Source organism: Schistocerca americana, chromosome 2 (assembly GCF_021461395.2).
Source record: "Schistocerca americana isolate TAMUIC-IGC-003095 chromosome 2, iqSchAmer2.1, whole genome shotgun sequence".
Lineage (NCBI taxonomy): Eukaryota > Metazoa > Arthropoda > Insecta > Orthoptera > Acrididae > Schistocerca > Schistocerca americana.
The window spans coordinates 827,962,950-827,986,462 of record NC_060120.1 but is presented as its reverse complement, the minus strand read 5'-3'; the positions used below and the strand labels follow the sequence as shown (position 1 = coordinate 827,986,462).

Genomic DNA, 23,513 nt, shown 5'->3' with positions numbered 1-23,513 from the left:
ATATGGCCAGAAAGTACAAAATATACTTCGTGAAAGGGGGAGGGGGATGTAATGGTGGTAATCTTCTACAGAGATTAGCTTGCTGAAGTTGTTATTCATGGATTAAATGCTAGTAAGTATGCCATAATGGTCAGAATCATGATTGACCTGAGTGTTGCAGATGATAATTTTTAATGCAAGCATTATAAAAGTTGTAAATTATTTACATGGGTTGAAGTGGAACATTAGGTTTACTTCATTTGCCTCTTCACTTAGGAACTGTCTGAAGCAACATTCAGGTCTTAATGTTAGTTTCATGTGAGACAATGGGAGTGTGATTATGAAAGTTTACGTAAGGGTGATGGATATTTATGGTTGTGTGTGAGCAACTGGCTGTGATATTGTAAAGTAATTAGGCAGCACAGCCCATAGGAACCCCAGGCGAAGCAATTTTCTCTCAATCATCGAGAGAGAAACATAGACTAAATGTAGAAGGAAACACTGTTGCATTATGGAAAACAGCAAGGACAATTATTTCGAGAAGTTACGCATGTTATAAACTCTTTCATAAATGTACTGATTATTGGAAACCACACTGAAGGAACTCAGGGAAATGTAGAGGTGACTATTGGTGACTGTCACAGCGTTGGGTTCAAATACCGGTATACCAATCTACAAAAACATTGCTGTTACTGTCGTATCCACTCTGTTTTCAGCATAGTAACATGTATCATGGTTAGAAGTACCAGAGACTTCATTTTTTGAGAAATAATTCGTGGAACAGTTGTTTATCTACATTAGTGGCAGTGTTACCATTCCTAAGACTAATAAACTACTGAAGACCTATTTTCTGTGTAACGTGTAACTGCTCATAGCAATTTTCTACAGACACTTTAACATTCTCATTTTTCATTTTGTAAATATTTCTGTTATCTGCTTGGATTTGATGATTTTTGTTATAGATACAAGCTGTATGGTGTCTGAAGAGTGTTCTGCATAGTTGTTACTTTACCAGAATCAGTAATTGTTAGGAACAGATTTTTTTGTTGTTGCTTGGCTTAAGGGTGCATGGCAGTGTTGTCTCGGGTATAACATAATAATCTTGAAAAGTCTATATTAGTTATTCTTACCCAACACTTTTTGGAGAACCCAGGAAGAGATGCAAAAGTTCAGTAGCCAATTCATATTTTCAACATCAAACCATGGGATGCCCTCTCATTACCTGACTAGGTGTACCAATGTTTGTACATTGTGGACATTGGACAGTAATGAACATCTCCTCAAAGGAGGAATTAATATGTCAGAGAGTAATATCAATGTGGAGGTGAATTAACAGGACTTTTTTATGTGTTAGTGAGTGAAAAGAGCTACTCCATGAGTGGGAAGTGGCCTTCACCACCTGCTGCTTGTTGCCCACCACTTCAACATTTTTCCTTTCAATGACACAAGGCCATGAAGGCCACTGTGAGTATTTTACAATTCTCCTTATCTGCTCCATCTTACAGTTTGACATGACTTGGTACCCAACAGTGTAACATCTCCTTCCTTTGATGCTGTTTACAAAGGTAGGTCTCTGGGATGTTCAGATTTCTCTGCTCGTTACATGTGTTGGGTCATTTGTAGTGCACTCAGGAGATTGGAGCAGATAAGGAATTTCATAACTTGAAGACTCCACATCTGATTTAAGATAACACGCATATTTGCATAACAGATGATGAATTCATTTGATAATTTGATCTTGAGGGAACTATCAGGGTAAACTACAGACCAGGAATGGTAGTCCTCTGCTTAGAAACATCAGATGTACTAGCATAAAGTGTTTAAAATGATATTGTTTTACAAATAAGGTACTTTCTCCCTTACACCATAGGAGGTGGTACACGTGCATCTAAGCTCTGCAAGCTTCCTTACTGTGTATGGTGGAAGGCATTTTTGATACCAGTATCATTCCTGCTCTTTACTGTTCCAGTCACGAATGGTATGTGGGAAGAATAATTGTCAGTAAAGCTCCCTAAGACATCTAATTTCCTTGATTTTCTTGTTGTGATCATTTTGTGAGATATTTGAGGGAGAGAGTAATATGTTGCCTAACTCTTATTAGAACATAAACTCCTGAAATTTCAGTAGTAAACCTCTCTGTGATGCACAAAACCTCTTGTAGCATCTGCCACTGGAGTTTATTGAGCGTCTCCAAAATGCTCCCGTGCCAAATAAATGATCCAGTGATGAAGTGCACTTCACTTAGATGGTCTCTCTCTCTCTCTCTCTCTCTCTCTCTCTCTCTCTCTCTCTCTCTCTCTCTCTCACCCCCCCCCCCTCCCCCTCCTCCCTTCCGCCATTAACCCAACTTAGGTAATGGTCCTAGACTGATGAACAGTACTGAAGCATCGTTTAAATGAGTGTTTTGTGAACTAGTTTTTTCGTGGGTGAATTACACTTCCTTCAAGATTCTCCCAGTCTCTGTCTGGAATGTGCTTTTCCTGCTGTTTGTTTTATGTGGTCATTCCACTTCAGGTAACTCAAGACAGTTACTCCTACACATTTTTCTTTATGGTAGTTACTGTTTCCGGTGATAAACCCACCCAGATAGGTGAAGCAGCCACAGATCAAAGAGGTAAATACTGGGCTGATACCCTTCTACTGCATCGCGTGTTACACAAACATTTTCTAAATGTTTGTGGACATGAGATTTACACAAGATACAGACAGTTAGGGTACACAGATTCCTTTTGGGGAAGAGTAGTGATATCAGGAAGGGTATTTGACTACCAGATGCCAAAACTGATGTAACTCTAAGACAAACAAAGGAATTATCTGAATGGGGCAGAAATCAGTAGATGTAATATACATGTACAGACAAACAAATAGTTATAATTTCAGAAAAATTGTATGATTTATTCAAGAGGAAGAGCTTCACAAATTGAGCAAGTCAGTAATGTGCTTGTTCACATCTGGCCCTTGCAAGCAGTTATTTGGCTTGGCATTGATTGACAGAATTGTTGGATGTCCTCCTGAGGAATGGTGTACCAGATTCTGTCCAATTGGTATGTAGATGGTCAAAATCCTGAAAGGGTTGAAGGGTTCTGCCCATAATGCTCCAAACATTCTCAGTTAGGGAGGGATCTGGCAACCTTGCTGGCCTAGATAGGGTTCGACTAGCACAAAGACAAGCAGTAGAAAGTCTCCCATATGCAGGTAGCTGTTAGCTTGCTGAAATGTACACCCAGGATGGATTGTAAAATATGAACTATCATGGCCGGAAATGTCACAGTTAATAAAATTTTCCAGGATATTGTGCCAAGGTTGAATGGGTTTCACCTTAAAACCTGACTTTTTGTTCCGATCTGCAGAGGACATTTTCAAGGGGGCTTGTCACACTTTTGAATGTCCGATTCACAGCCTGACTCACTGCTGACTACAACAAAATTCCACTTCCACAATCTTCCGCACAGTGGTGTGATGTAGCATGTTTTGAATATGTGAGTGCAATTGTTGTTGACTGATAACATCCACATTTGCTATCTTCCCACGCTGGAATACAAAGCATGTTCTGCAACATCTGAGTTTTCAACTGTAGTATCGGCAGACTTGCCAACACTACGTACACTAATAGAAAGAGGCGGCCAAGATGCACACGCTAACTCACGCAGGGTGGCGTGAGGTCTGAAACAGGATACGTAATGAATGCTATAAAGAAAAATACGTAGCTGCTGGAATACTTAACTTTAATCCATCATTTGTATACAGCGTTCTTGATGATACAAGTGAGACTCTCTCTAGATAAATGCAATGTAATGCTAATGGCGCCTTGCTAGGTCGTAACCATGGACTTAGCTGAAGGCTATTCTAACTAGCTCTCTGCAAATGAGCGAGTCTTCGTCCGTGTAGTTGCTAGCAAAGTCGTCCGTACAACTGGGGCGAGTGCTAGTCCGTATCTCGAGACCTGCCTTGTGGTGGTGCTCGGTCTGCGATCACTGACAGTGGCGACACACGGGTCCGACATGTACTAATGGACCGCGGCCGATTTAAAGCTACCACCTAGCAAGTGTGGTGTCTGGCGGTGACACCACATCAACCTCCCCTCTTCTGTACTTGCCCTTGTGCTTTCTAGTTGTTTTTTGACAGCCCTTTTTGTAGTACCCACCAACAAAAGTGAGGCATCATAAAAAGTTGGTGGACAGAGAAAGGGTAGTCAGTGAACCAGAGCTACTTGACACAGAATTAAAACATCTCACCAATGCACTGGTCAAGAATGGTTATTCGTTCGCTGGAGTGAAAAGAGCATGAAGACCACTGTGTAGAAATCATAGCTCTGCTCAAGTGCCAGTGAAATTAAAAGGTTTTCTGCCCCTTTATTAAGGAAGGGACTCACTGCACAGGAAAAATCATAAAAAAGCAGAACATCATGGTAATCTACACACACCCACATGGAAGGTAGATCACCTAAAATTGGTCAAGGGAGCTCGTCAACAACTGGAAAAAGCTGGAATTTATAGGATTCTGTGTAATTGTAGGGAGGTGTACGTGAATACTACAAAAAGAACTGTCAAAAAGCGACTAGAAGAGCATAAGGGCAATTGCAGGAGAGGAGAGATTTACAGATCAGCTGTTGCAGAACATGCTTTGCAGCGTGGAGACCAGCACATTCATTTTGATAGGACTCAAGTATTGGCAACCACAAGCAGATACCATGAAAGGCTATACAGAGGGGCCATATAGTTTGTAAAACACCCCAAGAATTTCAATAGGAAGGAGGAGAGCATGAAATCGAATGAAACTTGGATTCTGATGAAGAAGATGTGTACCAATCTTCTACCATGGGACGATAGCAAACGTGGATGATGGCAGTCGACAACAATTGGCCTCACATGTTCAAAACATGTGACATCACACCAATGTGCAGAAGCTTGTGGAAGCGGAATTTTACTGTAGTCAGCAGTGAGCCAGAGTGTAGAATATGTCGATGTACTGCTTTGCTGTTAGTGTGCCACAGATGACAACCAAAGGGGTCCTGCTGTGAGAAGAATGGCACTCGAGACCATCGTTTCTGGTTGTTGAGACTTATGGCAGGCAATAGTCATGGCGTTATCCTACTATTGTTCGGGACGTCCTCCGAACACATCTTTGGCCTGGAATCTCATTGACTGGAGCAGAACTGTCTACAGTGTTGAGTCGAACTTCGAATTGAGCCCCAATGACAAGTGAAGACATGTCTGGAGATGCCGCGGACAACGATTGGATACCAACTTGAATGTTGTCCACCATACAGGTTGACAACCAGGAGTTAAGGTCTGGGTTACCATTTCTTTTCATAGCAGCACCCCTATGGCTGCCATATGTGGCACTCCTACAGCACAGTGGTATGTTGACGATATCCTGCCAGCTGTTTTGTTGCCCTTCATGGCAAGCCATCCTGGGCTTACATTTCAACAAGGTAATTCCCATCTGAACACGGCGAGAGTGCTTTCCAAACCCGAACTAGGTCAGCAAGGTTATCGGACCTCTGCCCAATTGAGAACGTTTGGAGCATTATGGATAGGTCCCTCCAAACAGCTTGGGATTTTGACAATCTAATATGCCAATTGGACAGAATTTGTCATGATATCCCTCAGGAGGATATCCAACAACTGTATAAATCAATGCCAAGCCATATAACTGCTTCCATAAAGGCCAGAGGTGGACTACTGTGTTACTGTCTTGTTCAATTTGTGAATATCTTTCTCTTGAACAGATCCTCCAATTTTTTTTAAAATTGTAATACTTTATTTGTCTGCATATGTAATCACATCTAACATTTACATTCCATTCAGATAATTGCTTTGTGGTGTGTTGTGCTTTTTTTCTATGTTGTAAGAGTATATAACAATGCTGAACATGTAAGGAAACTGGGAAAGGCAAAATGGAAAAAAGAAGAAGAAGGAGGAGACTGAAACTTCCTGGCAGATTGAAACTGTGTGCCGGACCGAGACTCAGACTTGGTACCTTTGCCTTTCACAGGCAATTGCTCTACCAAGTGAGCTACCCAAGCATGACTCAGGACCCATCCTCACAGTTTTAATTCTGCCAGTATCTTGTCTCCTATATTCCAAACTTCACAGAAGCTCTCCTGCAAACCTTGCAGAACTAGCAATCCCAGAAGAAAGGGTATTGCGGGGACACAGCCTGGAGAATGTTTCCAGAACGAAATTTTTACTCTGTAGCAGAGTGTGCACTGATATGAAACTTCCTGGCAGATTAAAACTTTGTGACAGACCAAGACTCGAACTCGGGAACTTTGCCTTTTGCGGCAAGTGCTCTACCATCCGAGATACCTAAGCCCGACTCGGGACCCATCCTCACAGCTTTAATTCCATCAGTCTTGTCTCCTACCTTCCAAACTTCACAGAAGCTCTTCTGTGAACATTGCAGACCTAGCACTTTACTCTGAAGAAGAAAACACTTCCAGTGATTAGTCACCGATAATGTAATTAGAGTCGTGGATCTTGTGGCACATTTATGTGCAGTGTGTTACATTTATTTGCATTCAGGGTCAGCTACCATTTCCTTGCACCAATTGTTGATCCTCTGCAGATTGTCTTGGGTTTCATTACAGTCTTTAGGTGTTGCAACTTCCTTGGGGTACTTAAGAAATAAAATTTACATCTTTGGTTTTGTTCCATTAAGGCTGACTGTTGCATTCTACGTGCAAGGGAGCCTTGTATCCAGTCAGAAATCTGGTCCAATACTCGGCAAGTTTGTGATTTTGTTTGCCAAAACAATGGTGTGGACCTGTGTGAAATACATTTCGGAAAGCAAGGGACTAGGCATCAGCCTGAATGCCATTGTCTGTGGTGCTATTGATCTCATCTACAAATGGACTGAGCTGAGTGTCGTAAGTTCTGGGTTTGCAGAATTCATGTTGACTGTTGTAAATGAGATATTCATTCTCAAAAGATGTCTTAATGTGTGATCACAAAGCATGTTCCATAATTCCACAACAGATTGACAACAGCAGTATAGGCCTATAATTATTCGAGTCTGCCAGATGACCCTTGTTGAAAACTGGAATAACTTGTGGCTTATCCAATCACTAAGTACACTTGTTGCTCCTGTGTCTTACAAGTGTCTCATCCAGTTCAGTTGTGTTTCCACTGTAGAGCAATTTGTTTCATTTCTATTATACTATTGGCTATTTCAATATCTGCCGTTGGCATTCGTGCAGTGATGAAAAGGGGGAACCCTATTACGATCTTCCATGGTGAAAAGATTTTGGAGTAGTTCACTCTTCATTGTCATCTTCTCTTTCAGTGCCGGTATAGTCATTGAGTACTGAATAGTTGAGTCCAATCCTCATTTTGATTTTACTTAAGATAAAAATTTCTTAGGACTTTTTCAGATCATTTTGGCGTCGTGCAGCTTCTGTTCTGTTTGCCTGAGAGGTTTTGACTTCACGTAAATCAGAGTTGTGGTGAATCCTTTCCATCTGTCATATCACTTGGTACATACTTGTCTAATGCATATTGTACAATGCTTTTGAGTTTTAACCATTTGTGCTCCACAACTTTGTCTTAAGAGCTGAATATTTGATGTTGACCACTTGATACTGTGCAGTTTGAAATCAATCACTCTTATGAACAAATAATACTATCCATACCCAGAGTCACTGATACTACCGCAGCCCCCTGATCACATTTTTTTCCTTGATGTTACGTGTTTCGAAAAGTTGTCTGGACTTATTAGGGCTCAAAGACATTGCCGTAAACATTGGTTCTTTAACTGTATTCTCAAAATAAGTTTCACGCAAGACATTCAGAACAATCTTGCATGACTCCCTTTCTCTGGCATAAGTTGTTATGCAGACTCACCCATTCTATAGCTGCCAAGTTGAAGTCTCCAACTGTTATGGTAGTATGATCAGTAAACTTAGTAGTGATATTTTTGAAATGTCTCTAAAGTCCTCTCCTGCTACAGCTTCTGATGTAGGGGGCCTTTTATAGCACCCAGTTACCACATTTCATCTACCTTTGATGTATATCTTTACCTATACTTTTCACATTTGGCATCTGTAGTAATTTAACAAGGTGCTATGGAGTTTGAAATCAGTCCTTGATGTTTTGAGGGTTCAGTGTGGCAGATAGCTCCACCTCTGTGCAATGAATGCAATCTGATACACGCTAAATGCCACTAGGTCACCTTTCACATTAACCACAAATAGTTTTTAGGAATCAAATGACAGCACCAGCTGCACTTTTATTTTTGCTTACCACAACTGCTTTCAGCCACCAACACTCTTCTCCAGTGGTTACATGTCTTATCATGGAAGTACACAAACTGAATGATGTGTAGAGTTCTGTCTGCAAAAGTCTTGTATTAAGCTTGTATTTTGTTCACCAAATGACAGTGTGGAATTGTATTTGAATGCCTTCTGGAAGAGTTTGTCTATGTACTATGATGACGATAGACATGCAACTGTCCCAATAAGTGTTTTTCCTTTACAGCCATCCATCCCTTAGGAATACAGCACATCTTTAGGTTCAGGTTTACTTTCTAATAGTGTGTCCCATCCTCTGGACATGTATACTTCAGCAAAGATCCTTATTCACAGTGTTGTTGTTGTTGTTGTTGTTGTTGTTGTTCACAGCACTCGTTGAATATCTCTCAGATTTTGTGATATTACAGGACTAGTGACATTAACACTCTTCCAGCTTGAGAACTTGGCTGCCCCAAACCCTTAATTAAACACTTTGGCAGGCTTTCCTGAAGAGCTGCTTGTCATTTAGAACAACCCAAGTTAAATGGGGTGTGTAGGCGATTTGAAGGGAGGGGGCTGGCATGTATACCACAGGTGTCGTAAGTGTTATGTTTCTATGAACAGTCAGTCAGTAGCCAGTTCACCTGGGTTTTAGAAATTCTAGAGGTCAGAAACTGTTTGGTTGCAATCATAGATAATATTAAAATATCACAGGTGATGATGTTGCTATCCCAAGAAGTGGGCTAAATTGGAGGGAGGTTGTAACGTCTTTGTAAATATGATGATCAGTTTCAAATAAGAAAATGATTGTTCTGAAGGCAGCATTACCATTATTGTTATTGATACTCTTGAGATGACTGGAAACTGAGACCAGAGGAAATTGAGGTCTGGACAGTTGTTGGAACAACAGGTATGTTGGAGGGAGAGTTCCCAACTGTGCAATTCAGAAAATGTGTTTTTAATGGAGCAGGATCCAGAGAAAATGGATTGTCAAATGACTGAATTGTATAGAGTAATGTGCTCCAGAACACATTGGTCAGTTTGCCCCTTAGTTGCAGTTTGGTAGTGACCATTCATCTAGATGATTGTTTAGGGTTACGTTGTTGTGGTCTTCAGTCCTGAGACTGGTTTGATGCAGCTCTCCATGCTACTCTATCCTGTGCAAGCTGCTTCATCTCCCAATACCTACTGCAACCTACATCCTTCTGAATCTGTTTAGTGTATTCATCTCTTGGTCTCCCTCTACGATTTTTACTCTCCACGCTGCCCTCCAATACTAAATTGGTGATCCCTCGATGTCTCAGAACATGTCCTACCAACCGATCCCTTCTTCTAGTCAAGTTGTGCCACAAGCTCCTCTTCTCCCCAATTCTACTCAATACCTACTCATTAGTTATGTGATCAACCCATCTAATCTTCAGCATTCTTCTGTAGCACCACATTTCAAAAGCTTCTATTCTCTTCTTGTCCAAACTAGTTATCGTCCATGTTTCACTTCCATACATGGCTACACTCCATACATATACTTTCAGAAACGACTTCCTGACACTTAAATCAATACTCGATGTTAACAAATTTCTCTTCTTAAGAAACTCTTTCCTTGCCATTGCCAGTCTACATTTTATATTCTCTCTACTTCGACCATCATCAGTTATTTTGCTCCCCAAATAGCAAAACTCCTTTACTACTTTAAGTGTCTCATTTCCTAATCTAATTCCCTCAGCATCATCCGACTTAATTCGACTACATTCCATTATCTTCGTTTTGCTTTTGTTGATGTTCATCTTACACCCTCCTTTCAAGACACTGTCCATTCCATTCAACTGATCTTCCAAGTCCTTTGCTGTCTCTGACAGAATTACAATGTTATCAGTGAACCTCAAAGTTTTTATTTCTTCTCCATGGATTTTAATACCTACTCCGAACTTTTCTTTTGTTTCCTTTATTGCTTGCTCAATATACAGATTGAATAACATCGGGGAGAGGCTACAACCCTGTCTCACTCCCTTCCCAACTGCTGCTTCCCTTTCATACCCCTCGACTCTTATAATTGCCATCTGGTTTCTGTACAAACTGTAAATAGCCTTTCGCTCTCTGTATTTTACCCCTGCCACCTTCAGAATTTGAAAGAGAGTATTCCAATCAACATTGTCAAAAGCTTTTCCTATGTTTACAAATGCTAGAAACGTAGGTTTGCCTTTCCTTAATCTTTCTTCTAAAATAAGTCTTAGGGTCAGTATTGCCTCACGTGTTCCAACATTTCTACGGAATCCAAACTGATCTTCCCCGAGGTCAGTTTATATCAGTTTTTCCATTCGTCTGTAAAGAATTTGCGTTAGTATTTTGCAGCTGTGACTTATTAAACTGATAGTTTGGTAATTTTCACATCTGTCAACACCTGCTTTCTTTGGGATTGGGATTATTATATTCTTCTTGAAGTCTGAGGGTATTTCGCCTGTCTCATACATTTTGCTCACCAGATGCTAGAGTTTTGTCAGGACTGGCTCTCCCAAGGCTGTCAGTAGTTCTAATGGAATGTTGTCTACTCCGGGGGGCCTTGTTTCGACTCAGGTCTTTCAGTGCTCTGTCAAACTCTTCACGCAGTATCGTATCTCCCATTTCATCTTCATCTACATCCTCTTCCATTTCCATAATATTGTCCTCAAGTACATCGCCCTTGTATAGGCCCTCTATATAATCCTTCCACCTTTCTGCTTTCCCTTCTTTGCTTAGAACTGGGTTTCCATCTGAGCTCTTGATATTCATACAAGTGGTTCTCTTTTCTCCAAAGGTATCTTTAATTTTCCTGTAGGCAGTATCTATCTTACCCCTAGTGGGATAAGTCTCTACATCCTTACATTTGTCCTCTAGCCATGCCTGCTTAGCCGTTTTGCACTTCCTGTCTATATCATTTTTGAGACGTTTGTATTCCTTTTTGACTGCTTCATTTACTGCATTTTTATATTTTCTCCTTTCATCAATTAAATTCAATATTTCTTCTGTTACCCAAGGAGTTCTACTAGCCCTTGTCTTTTTACCTACTTGATCCTCTGCTGCCTTCACTATTTCATCCCTCAAAGCTACCCATTCTTCTTCTACTGTATTTCTTTCCCCCATTCCTGTCAATTGTTTTCTTATGCTCTCCCTGAAACTCAGTACAATCTCTGGTTCTTTCAGTTTATCCAGGTCCCATCTCCTTAAATTCCCACCTTTTTGCAGTTTCTTCAGTTTTAATCTACAGTTCATAACCAATAGATTGTGGTCAGAGTCCACATCTGCCCCTGGAAATGTCTTACAATTTAAAACCTGGTTCCTAAATCTCTGTCTTACCATTATATAATCTATCTGATACCTTTTAGTATCTCCAGGCTTCTTCCATGTATACAACCTTCTTTTATGATTCTTAAACCAAGTATTAGCTATGATTAAGTTATGCTCTGCGCAAAATTCTACCAGGCGGCTTCCTCTTTCATTTCTTAGCCCCAATCCATATTCACCTACTATGTTTCCTTCTCTCCCTTTCCCTACTGATGAATTCCAGTCACCCATGACTATTAAATTTTCGTCTTCCTTCACTACCTGAATAATTTCTTTTATCTCATCATACATTTCATCAATTTCTTCGTCATCTGCAGAGCTACTTGGCACATAAACTTGTACTACTGTAGTAGGTGTGGGCTTTGTGTCTATCTTGGCCACAATAATGCGTTCACTATGCTGTTTGTAGTAGCTTACCTGTACACCTATTTTTTTTATTCATTATTAAACCCACTCCTGCATTACACCGATTTGATTTTGTATTTATGACCCTGTATTCACCTGACCAGAAGTCTTGTTCCTCCTGCCACCGAACTTCACTAATTCCCACTATATCTAATTTTAACCTATCCATTTCCCTTTTTAAATTTTCTACCCTACCTGCCCGATTAAGGGATCTGACATTCCACACTCCGATACGTAGAACGCCAGTTTTCTTTCTCCTGATAACAATGTCCTCTTGAGTAGTCCCCGCCCGGAGATCCGAATGGGGGACTATTTTACCTCTGGAATATTTTACCCAAGAGGTCGCCATCATCATTTAATCATACAGTAAAGCTGTATGCCCTCGGGAAAAATTACGGCTGTAGTTTCCTTTTGCTTTTAGCCGTTCGTAGTACCAGAACAGCAAGGCCATTTTGATTAATCTTACGAGGCCAGATCAGTCAATCATCCAGACTGTTGCCCCTGCAACTACTGAAATGGCTGCTGCCTCTCTTCAGGAACCACACGTTTGTCTGGCCTCTCAACAGATACCCCTCCGTTGTGGTTGCGCCTACGGTACGGCTATCTGTATCGTTGAGGCACGCAAGCCTCTCCACCAGCGGCAAGGTCCATGGTTCATGGGGGGTTATATGTTTGGAGAAAACTCTGTCGTTTTTTCATGGTAAATGGCATTGCAACTTTCACAGGTTCCCAGCCTCTTATGGGACAAGAAAAGTAAATGGCAGAGCTGGAATAGAATGGTGGATGGATGTACAGTAGTGGTGCTGCACTCAGATCGTTGAAAGGCATAAGACATATCGCAGGAGGAGTTGCTAGCAGAAAGGATGTTAATACAGATGCAGATATACTTTAGTTTAGTTTGGCAGTGGAGTCCCACTTTGGGAGGTGTGGGGGTGTAGTAGGGAGGATTTTCATCATTTCATAGTACAAGGTGATGTAAACCATGGCAGAGAATGGATGTGGGCCGACATTAGACACTGACACTATACCTCGTAAACCACATTCCTCCCCTATTCCATTTTCTTCCTTCTTACTGCCATTTCCATTTCTCAAACCTAGCCAAGATTGCTATTTGTCCAGGTAATGCCGCAGTAGTGAGAGACTTTTGCCACGTGTGTGAGAGCTGTGTCTGTATTTGTTAGCGCTGAAGAAGGGCTTTGGCCAAAAGCTTGGAAGTTCATCATCTTTTAAGTACTTCTGTTTGAGTAGTGATCTGTCCTCGTATATATTTCCATCTTGAGTTTCTTGTCAGTTTATCAGTTTTTATTTCATCATTGTAGTGTTTTATGTGATACACACTAATGGTAATTTTCATGTAATACACACTAATGGTAATTAATTTTTAAAATATTACTGCTTTAGAACTGTTCTTAATTTTGCTCTATTTGCTTTTTCAGAACATTCAATCCACCAACTGGCAGACTATGAGGTTCAAGCCACCACCACCAAATTCCTCTATTGGTTGGCGAGTTGAATTTAGACCCTGTGAAGCTCAAATCACAGATTTCGAAAATGCTGCTATTGTTTGTTTTGTTGTTCTGCTCACAAGGGTAATCCTGTCATTCCGACTAAACCTAATTATTCCTATTAGTAAGGTAGGTATTAGCTTTCCACTGCTGCTCTAACATCCTAGTGTAAGAAGGTACTTTTCCGATACTTTGTATCTAATATGCTTAATGTATATTCAATCTGTAAAAGCATCACACATTGCTATTAAAAAGGGCGCGCGCACACACACACACACACACACACACACACACACACACACACACACGCACATTCACATTGCATTTTTTTTAAACTTTAGACCAGTATGTGTTTTTTTATTTTGATAATATTTTCACTGCACAACAGAGTATAATTTTTTTAAAAAAACTGCCATGCATTAAGTGATGACAATATATTATTTGTTTGAATAACACATATGGTCTGCCTTCTGTTGAGAATGAGACTTGAGTTTCAATAATGCTGACACACAGATCCATAGAAATGCTACGCAGTGTGAAGAGGGACCTGAAAATGTAGCATTTGCTTTTTCCAAAATTAGCATCTGTTATTGGCAAAATTAGCATTTTTTTATGATATACATGTACAAGCTTACAAGGTTGCCTTGCCACATTCGTGAAGAGAAGCCTCAGTGCTTTGAAGTAGAGTGTTAAAAAAAGCAGATATTGAGAAGTTTTTTTATTTTACACAAATTTCCAAGGTTTATTTTATTTTTTATTTTTTTAATTTTTTTTAAGTGACTGCATTTTGACTTTCGACATGATCCAAATACACTGTCTTACAAAAAAATGAAGCACCCAGAAAGGGAGGAGAAAACAAAATGAAACCTAAGGGGTTGGGTATGTGATATGTTTTCTGTGGTCACAAAGTAGAGACAGATTTAGGAAGTGGTAGTATGAGCTCAGTTACCCCTATGATGTTGCACTGCTCTGGCTTGATTAAATGCAGTGATTCAGATGGGAAGGATATTAGAAAGCCATTGTCTGAGGCAAGCTGGTACACAATTGTTGTGACTGATCCTTGATATCCTAAATACTGGCAGTGAGTCAGAGTAGACATATGAGCTGGTCTCCCACATGTTCCATCAGCAATAGATCTTGTGAATCTTGCTGGTCACAGGTTTACCTCTTTATTACACCAACATTTCGTAGAGACGCCATGCCATGTATAGATGAGTACTGTCCTGTTGTAAAAAGGACATCACAATACTGTAGCATGGGAGGTAACACTTAAGGATGCAGGATGTCAGTGACTTGTTGTCAGGGTTGCCTCAATCACTACCAGCCATGACATGAAGTCATACCCGACGGCTCCCCACACAATGATACCATGAGTAACACTGTGGTGCCTCTCCAAAACATAGGGAGAATGGGTCCTCATTCTAGGTCATATTCATCAGTTAGTGCCATCCAGGGTAGTGCAGAAATACGATTAATCGCTGAGCACAATGCACCACAATTCATCAATGGTTTGTGCTTTTTAGTCATACAGAATGTTGCTGAGAGTCTGTTACTTTTTTTTGGACAGTAGATGCAGATGTTAAGGTGTTACGATGCACTTGGAAGTGATCTTCCCTTGTGGTGTCAGATGTGATTGGGTGGAACTTTAACAGTGACTACACCTGCCCTCTCTTTCCTGTGTAGTACAACGTTGGGTCACTGTCACATCTGAATGCCACACAGATCTAGATATTTATGCTTCAACCAACTAGCCAAATGGAGACCCACAGAGAAATCCCTTTCAATTTCTCAGATGCTGATAAACTGTCTCACTTGAGTATGCAGCATTTCTGTGTCCTCCACAGCGATCACTCAACATCTGATGCTGTTCATGCCCCTTATATTTCCTGCCAGGCCTGTTAGCTAAACTAAACATGAACAACACTAATGCACTTTGCCACAGGGAACTCAGGCTCTTTAATTATTTACATACCTGCTGATTGTGTGTACCATGAAGTTACACTGACATCCGATCATGTCTTCTGGGTGCTTCGCTTTTTTTATCAGATACCGAGCAGTTTTTTTGAGAGGTTGGCAAGCGTTGTAAGTGATGTAGTTCAGGCCCAACCTCCACTGGTATTTTACACAAGCATAGTTCAAAACACCCCAAACCTAAAACTGTGATGTTAAAGTGTCCACAGTTTCACATAACACGAACTTGAGTTAGCAGACAAATGTAAGTGTTTCTTTGTTGTAAGATGTTAGATCCCATGGATGCTCCATAACTTTCCATACATGGCATGTACCTTACAGAGACCATTCAATCACCCACCATTTGATATGTGTAACTTATGAGAGCACTGATACGTCATTGCGTTCATGCATAGGTGGTTCTTTATTCTGAAAACGTAATCTTATGCTCATTCTCTTTCCAAATTGAGCTTTCCCAGATGTGCAGTACCAGCGACTGGAATATTTGTTACTTTTTTAATATTTGTATCCAGGAAATACTAACTCTGATAAAATATTTGACCATGATACAGTTGGCTATGAAATAGCACTTACTACATCAATCTGTACTCTTCATTGTCAATGTTTTGATGGCTTTTGGAACAGTGTCTACACCAATAGCACAACATTGCTTTGCTTTCTCATTATTCTGGCATATATACTAGGCATAACTGATGACGAATCACTGGAGGCACTCTGTTCTGTTCATTCAAAAATTTATTACATACCTAATCATGCAGTTGTCAAAAGAAGTGACCAGGTTCCTGCAAGTACTATGGCAGTTGTGTTGGTAAGTGATTAAGTGCCAGACTATAAGTCCTAAGGCCAGGGGTTGAATTCCCAGGTGTTCTTAGTATTTCATCTGTCACTTACTGCTTATTTCACACCTGGCAATGATTCTAATTGTGAAAAATGCATTGTGACATAAATTTCTCTTTCCGTTGCCTCGCAGGATTCATTGGTGCACTGTGATAGTAATTGTTACATGTTATGTGCATGCTGCCTTCCAGTAACAGCACTATTTAAGCATTTGCTTGGTTTGGCCTTTCTCTCCGTGACCTCTCGCTGGCCCTGTTAAGATAAGGGTGACTTACAGTTGAAAGGTGCTTTTTCCCACGTACACAATTGGACATTCTGTCTGATCAGCTATGTGCTGCAGATGTGTTGCCTTGGAAGCTGACTTGGACATGGGCACAGCATCCTGCTATTTGTAGATGTACCTGAAGATGGGACTGAGTCTCTGAAACTTGGTAGTGTAGATTTCTATCAATAAATAACTGTGCAACTGTTGTGGAACAAATGCACTTTGGTTTGGAGTCTCATGTTAAACTGTACATCCACTCGTAACTGACTGGGCAAGTCACTTCAAAATTTGGAGGAAGTGTAGGGCATAGGGCCATGCCCATTAAAGCACTGCAGTGTTCAACTCAACCTTTGGATTGAGTACAGCTTTACTTAAGAGTCATTCCATTCCAAGTGACCCAGGAAAAAAATAACTGGTTGCTCGACCGTTGCGAGTTGAGACCGAAATGGTGTATTGTTGCAGGAGCATATGGCACCCATAATGTTTCGTTTGTTTGTATCGCCAGAATGTAAAGTTGATGATAGATGGGGCCAATCTTATAAAGTTGACTACAAAGAACTTTTGAAAGTTCTGGTTTGCAATATTGACAGTTACAGTTGTATGATCATGGGAAAATGTCAAGACTGTCCAGGCAAACATGCTCTATGTTTGAAGAATTTTAGAACAGAAAAAACAGTCAAGATAGGTTTATTTAATCTTTCACCTGTTCTAGGTCTCGTCAGACAGTCTGGGGAAATTACAAACTAGTGTAAATGTATGTTGCTATTAGAGGCAATGATAAATGAATAAATTAAAAATAACAAGAGGAAGACATACGCCAACTGGACTGTAGAGCACGGGTCCACATTAGTGCTCCAGGGGTTGGTGTGGGGTATAAATTTCAACTCGTAAAATATTGCATTGTAACTGAGCTTACTGATAAAAATTCTTGCTAATCGTAACCAAGATGTTGAATGTAATTAAGAGTCCCATAAATCTGGGAGGTAAGAGCCAGATAGCCACTGTCAGTGCATCGTTAAATCACTGATAACATTCTTCGTACTCGTAACTGAGGTGTTAAATGTGATTAAGGGTCCCAAAGAACTGGGAGGAATCAGCCAGACAGCTACTGTCAGTGCTCCATTACATCACCTCAAAGCAATATGAAAAAAGTTAATGACTGTAGGAAAAAGAGCTACTAAGGCGGGCAAGGGTATCTAACTTGGGCAAATAGGCATATTCAGTGAGCAGAAAAAACTCAAGACTGCTAAATACAACCATATAATGGCTAGGCCAATAAACTTTTGACAGATGAATGGGCACTAATAAGAATGAAAAAAAAAAAACAGCAAAAATTGTAGTAAAATATGAAGCAACAAAGCCAGAAGCAGCCCTAAACTGGAAAATTAACTGTAACGATGCTAACTTACCCATGAAGAAACTGCCCCACGAACACAAATAAGGTCTGTTTACTGTCGACCCCCGCCACCCCCACCCAATGACCATAGACCTTGCCGTTGGTGGAGAGGCTTGCGTGCCTCAGCGATACAGATAGCCGTATTGTAGGAGCAACCACAACGGAGGGGTATCTGTTGAGAGGCCAGACAAATGTGTGGTTCCTGAAGAGGGGCAGCAGCCTTTTCAGTAGTTGCAGGGGCAACAGTCTGGATGATTGACTGATCTGGCCTTGTAACACTAACCAAAACGGCCTTGCTGTGTTGGTACTGCGAACGGCTGAAAGCAAGGGGAAACTACGGCTTAATTTTTCCCGAGGGCATGCAGCTTTACTGTATGGATAAATGATGATGCCGTCCTCTTGGGTAAAATATTCCGGAGGTAAAAATAGTCCCCCATTCGGATCTCCGGGCGGGGACTACTCAAGAGGACGTCGTTATCAGGAGAAAGAAAACTGGTGTTCTATGGATCGGAGTGTGGAATGTCAGATCCCTTAATTGGGCAGGTAGGTTAGAAAATTTAAAGAGGGAAATGGATAGGTTAAAGTTGGATATAGTGGGAATTAGTGAAGTTCGGTTGCAGGAGGAACAAGACTTTCGGTCAGGTGAATACAGGGTTATAAGTACAAAATCAAATACGGGTAATGCAGGAGTAGGTTTAATAATGAATAGGAAAGAGGAGTGCGGGTAAGCTACTACAAACAGCACAGTGAACACATTGTTGTGGCCAAAATAGACACAAAGCCAATGCCTACGACAGTAGTAAAAGTCTATATGCCAACTAGCTCTGCAGGTGACGAAGAAATTGATGAAATGTATGATGAGATGAAAGAAATTATTCAGATAGCGAAGGGAGACGAAAATTTAATAGTCGTGGGTGACTGGAATTCAATAGTAGGAAAAGGAAGAGAAGGAAACGTAGTAGGTGAATGTGGATTGGGGGGAAGAAATGAAAGAGGAAGCCGCCTGGTGAAATTTTGCACAGAACACAACTTAATCATAGCTAACACTTGGTTTAAGAATCATAAAAGAAGGTTGTATACATGGAAGAATCCTGGAGATATTGACAGGTTTCAGATAGATTATATAATGGTAAGACAGAGATTTAGGAACCAGCTTTTAAATTTTAAGTCATTTCCAGGGGCAGATGTGGACTCTGACCACAATCTATTGGTTATGAACTGTAGATTAAAACTGCAGAAACTGCAAAAAGGTGGGAATTTAAGGAGATGGGACCTGGATAAACTGAAAGAACCAGAGATTGTACTGAGTTTCAGGGAGAGCATAAGGGAACAATTGACAGGAATGGGGGAAAGAAATACAGTAGAAGAAGAATGGGTAGCTTTGAGGGATGAAGTAGTGAAGGCAGCAGAGGATCAAGTAGGTAAAAAGACAAGGGCTAGTAGAAAACCTTGGGTAACAGAAGAAATACTGAAATTAATTGATGAAAGGAGAACATATAAAAATGCAGTAAATGAAGCAGTCAAAAAGGAATACAAACGTCTCAAAAATGAGATCGATAGGAAGTGCAAAATGGCTAAGCAGGCATGGCTAGAGGACAAATATAAGGATGTAGAGGCTTATCCCACTAGGGGTAAGATAGATACTGCCTACAGGAAAATTAAAGAGATCTTTGGACAAAAGAGAACCACTTGTATGAATATCAAGAGCTCAGACGGAAACCCAGTTCTAAGCAAAGAAGGGAAAGCAGAAACGTGGAAGGAGTATATAGAGGGTCTATAAAATGGCGATGTTCTTGAGGGCAGTGTTATAGAAATGGAAGAGGATGTAGATGAAGATGAAATGGGAGATACGATACTGCGTGAAGAGTTTGACAGAGCACTGAAAGACCTTAGCCGAAACAAGGCCCCGGGAGTAGACAACATTCCATTAGAACTACTGACAGCCTTGGGAGAGCCAGTCCCGACAAAACTCTACCATCTGGTGAGCAAGATGTATGAGACAGACTTCAAGAAGAATAATGTTCTGAGGCATCAAGGGATCACCAATTTAGTATTGGAGGGCAGGGTGGAGGGTAAAAATCATAGAGGGAGACCAAGAGATGAATACACCAAGCAGATTCAGAAGGATGTAGGTTGCAGTACGTACTGGGACATGAAGAAGCTTGCACAGGATAGAGTAGAATGGAGAGCTGCATCAAACCAGTCTCAGGACTGAAGACCACAACAACAACAACAACAACAACTACTACTACTACTGTGGACATGCGCTGTCATACTGGCGAGTAGGCTGCCAAGCAAGTCTCAAGGCCCCACCTCTGATAGTGCTGCAAGCCAATAAAAAAACAAAAAAAATTAACATCTCCTTTCACAAAGAAGACTGTGGAGCTGATGCAGAATGGCATTTTGTTTCATCTTGCTATGGGAAGAATGTGTACGGTGGCATCTGGGGCACACTAAAGTGAGCTGTCACAAAAGGTAGTGTGCAGTGGACCTATGAGAACCAGATCATGACACCTCAAGAAATGTTTAAATTCTGTAAAGAGCAAGTAAAAGAGATTACCTATGGTTTTGTAAAATATGAAGAAATACAATAACTCTACACCAATATCTTGGAGGGAAGATTCAACATTTGTCAGAACATTAAAGGCAGCAGATCTTTTCATTGTTTTATACGTTGGTCTCACTACCTTAAGTGTAAGCTTACACCAACATCCCATGATAGTGAACTTCAACAATGTGGACACCTTGTGCCACTGACACTTCAAAATAAGATCATAGTGGCTTCTTTTTATGGTGAACATTGGTGGATTGCCAAAGTTGATAATATTGACTGTCAAAACCAAGATGTACATGTTACATTTTAGCACCTACCAGGCACAAGGACCTCGTTTAAAAAAATTGAAAAGGATCAGTTCTGAGTGCCTATTAAAAATGTACTGAAGAAGCTGTCTCCCCTGGAATTTACAACTGCGACAACGAACTTTTAACATAATGGCCAGTGTAAGTTCTTTAATGGCGTGCACATAGAAATAAATATTTGCGCCATTTCCGTATGCCAAAGATATCACAGGGTTTTATGATTATATCTATGCTGATAGAAAATAGAAGAACAGAAATGGCAATTATTTTATGTAACTCATTTAACTTTTTTTAACCGATCTTGGCATCTGTCGGTCTTCTGAGTTGGTGCGAGAAAGGTATATGTAATCGAATTGTCTCAGTATTGTGTTAAGTAAAAGTTCTTTATGTGGGAGTCACAAGTTTTTCATTCTACTACTAAGCTACAACCTAATCTAATTTCCTTCTCCCGATGCAACGAAGACCCTCATTCTAAAATTCAGCTCTACGGAGAGGACATTAACTCAAAGAAAAAAAATAGCTACTGCAGCCATGCTGGCTTTGTTGGACATCATTGGGGAAAAAAGTATATATATATATATATATATATAAAAACAAAGATGAGGTGACTTACCGAACAAAAGCGCTGGCAGGTCGATAGACACACAAACAAACACAAACATACACACAAAATTCAAGCTTTCGCAACAAACTGTTGCCTCATCAGGAAAGAGGGAAGGAGAGGGGAAGACGAAAGGAAGTGGGTTTTAAGGGAGAGGGTAAGGAGTCATTCCAAGCCCGGGAGCGGAAAGACTTACCTTAGGGGGAAAAAAAGGACAGGTATACACTCGCACACACGCACATATCCATCCACACATACAGACACAAGCAGACATATTTAAATATGTCTGCTTGTGTCTGTATGTGTGGATGGATATGTGCGTGTGTGCGAGTGTATACCTGTCCTTTTTGATAGTGTCATTCCAAGCCCGGGAGCGGAAAGACTTACCTTAGGGTAAGTCTTTCCGCTCCCGGGATTGGAATGACTCCTTACCCTCTCCCTTAAAACCCACTTCCTTTCGTCTTCCCCTCTCCTTCCCTCTTTCCTGATGAGGCAACAGTTTGTTGCGAAAGCTTGAATTTTGTGTGTATGTTTGTGTTTGTTTGTGTGTCTATCGACCTGCCAGCGCTTTTGTTCGGTAAGTCACCTCATCTTTGTTTTTATATATAATTTTTCCCACGTGGAATGTTTCCTTCCATTATACAAGATAATGTAATTAGTCGGCTCATGAAAAAACAATGATCATAAACATTTTTGGGTTACGTAACTGATACACTTTACCCATTAAACCAGATATGGCAGATATTAAGAAATGTATTTTTGACTCATAGTGGTAATTTTTTTCGCAACTTCCCATTGCATCTCAAAGTTGAAATTTACACTGAAGTTTGATATCATGAAGGTCTATTATGTATCTAATTTTCAGATTTTTATGTGGTCCCTTAACAAAAATATTGCACACTAAAGAATGAAAAAATTAAAAAAATCTGTTTTTAAAATAGTGTGTTTTCTAGTGTGAGCTTCTCACCATTGATAGTCGGTAACATATGACTATACTGTTCAAAAATTGAGTTTTAAATTTGCAACCAATAACTTCGAGCCATTAAAAATATATTAACGAATACATTCAGCTAACTGACTATGGTTTTAATTTATAGTCCAGTGTGTGCTAATCTAAATGCCTCGTATTTGAAAGGTCTGTGGCAACTCATTACTGAATAATTTAAAAAACTGCATATGCTTGTAAATGTGAAAGAATGCTTATGGCCTGGAACAAAAATGGCTGCTGTTTTTAAATGATACAATAAAAATTTTCTAAAAACATTTTTGAGGGAATTCACCCAGCGAATATCAGTTTTTTCTGAGATTCAAACAACCAGTGCTGGACCACTTGGTATGAATTGACCCTTAAGCCTCTGATTATACATATGGCTTAGTTTGATTTTAGCATGCCATTAGTGATACTGATGTTACTGACATGTTTCCATTTCATCATCAGGAATTTACACTGTGTCTCAAGGCTGTTCTAGTAACATAAATTAAAAGACAAAAAGGTCATCATTGGCTGTAATACCATCTGTATTTTATTGCAGATCTAGATTTCAGCTAACAGTGGTGCTGTCATCAGTGTGTTATAGGTACTTGTGTAGGCTCAGCACAGTTGCAATGACACATATTGTAATACAACAATTTTTATGTATCACTCGGGGCACAGTTATTCCATGTAGTCAAATCTGACAAACTTTTTTGAACTATTTTCAACAAGCTCCATTACAAGATTTGTAATACTACATTGTGTGTGTGTGTGTGTGTGTGTGTGTGTGTGTGTGTGTGTGTGTGTGTTGTGGTGTAGTGTAATGTTTGTGTTGCATGATGATGATGATGATGATGATGATGATGATGATAGAAGGGAGAGGGTGAAACCCAGTGCTGGCACACAGCCTACTCGTCATGAATAGCACAAAGAGGACTGCCAAGCTTAACGTCCCCATCTGACGGTTGGATCACCACCAACAGTTTCACGTGCCTTTACTTCATGAGACACTTGGAGATGTTTGGTATTTAAACCAGGACATTGGCACAAAATCTGTTGATCAGGAACTTTACACCACCACTTCTCCTCCCCTTACCATTCAAAAAGTACTGGCAGTGAAAATTTATTACATCACCAGGATTTGAACCGGCTTAGCCTGTGTCAAGCGACCTCA

General features: G+C 40.3%; 1 protein-coding gene across 1 annotated transcript in view; it reads left to right on the top strand.

Moving 5' to 3' along the window:
* LOC124595461 (glutamate--cysteine ligase catalytic subunit) overlaps positions 1-23,513 on the top strand; it is a 123,970-nt gene that overhangs the window by 62,963 nt on the left and 37,494 nt on the right. Inside the window, exon 8 of the mRNA XM_047134210.1 lies at positions 13,369-13,566. Coding sequence (XP_046990166.1) covers positions 13,369-13,566 — 198 coding nt within the window. The remainder of the gene's footprint in view (positions 1-13,368; positions 13,567-23,513) is intronic.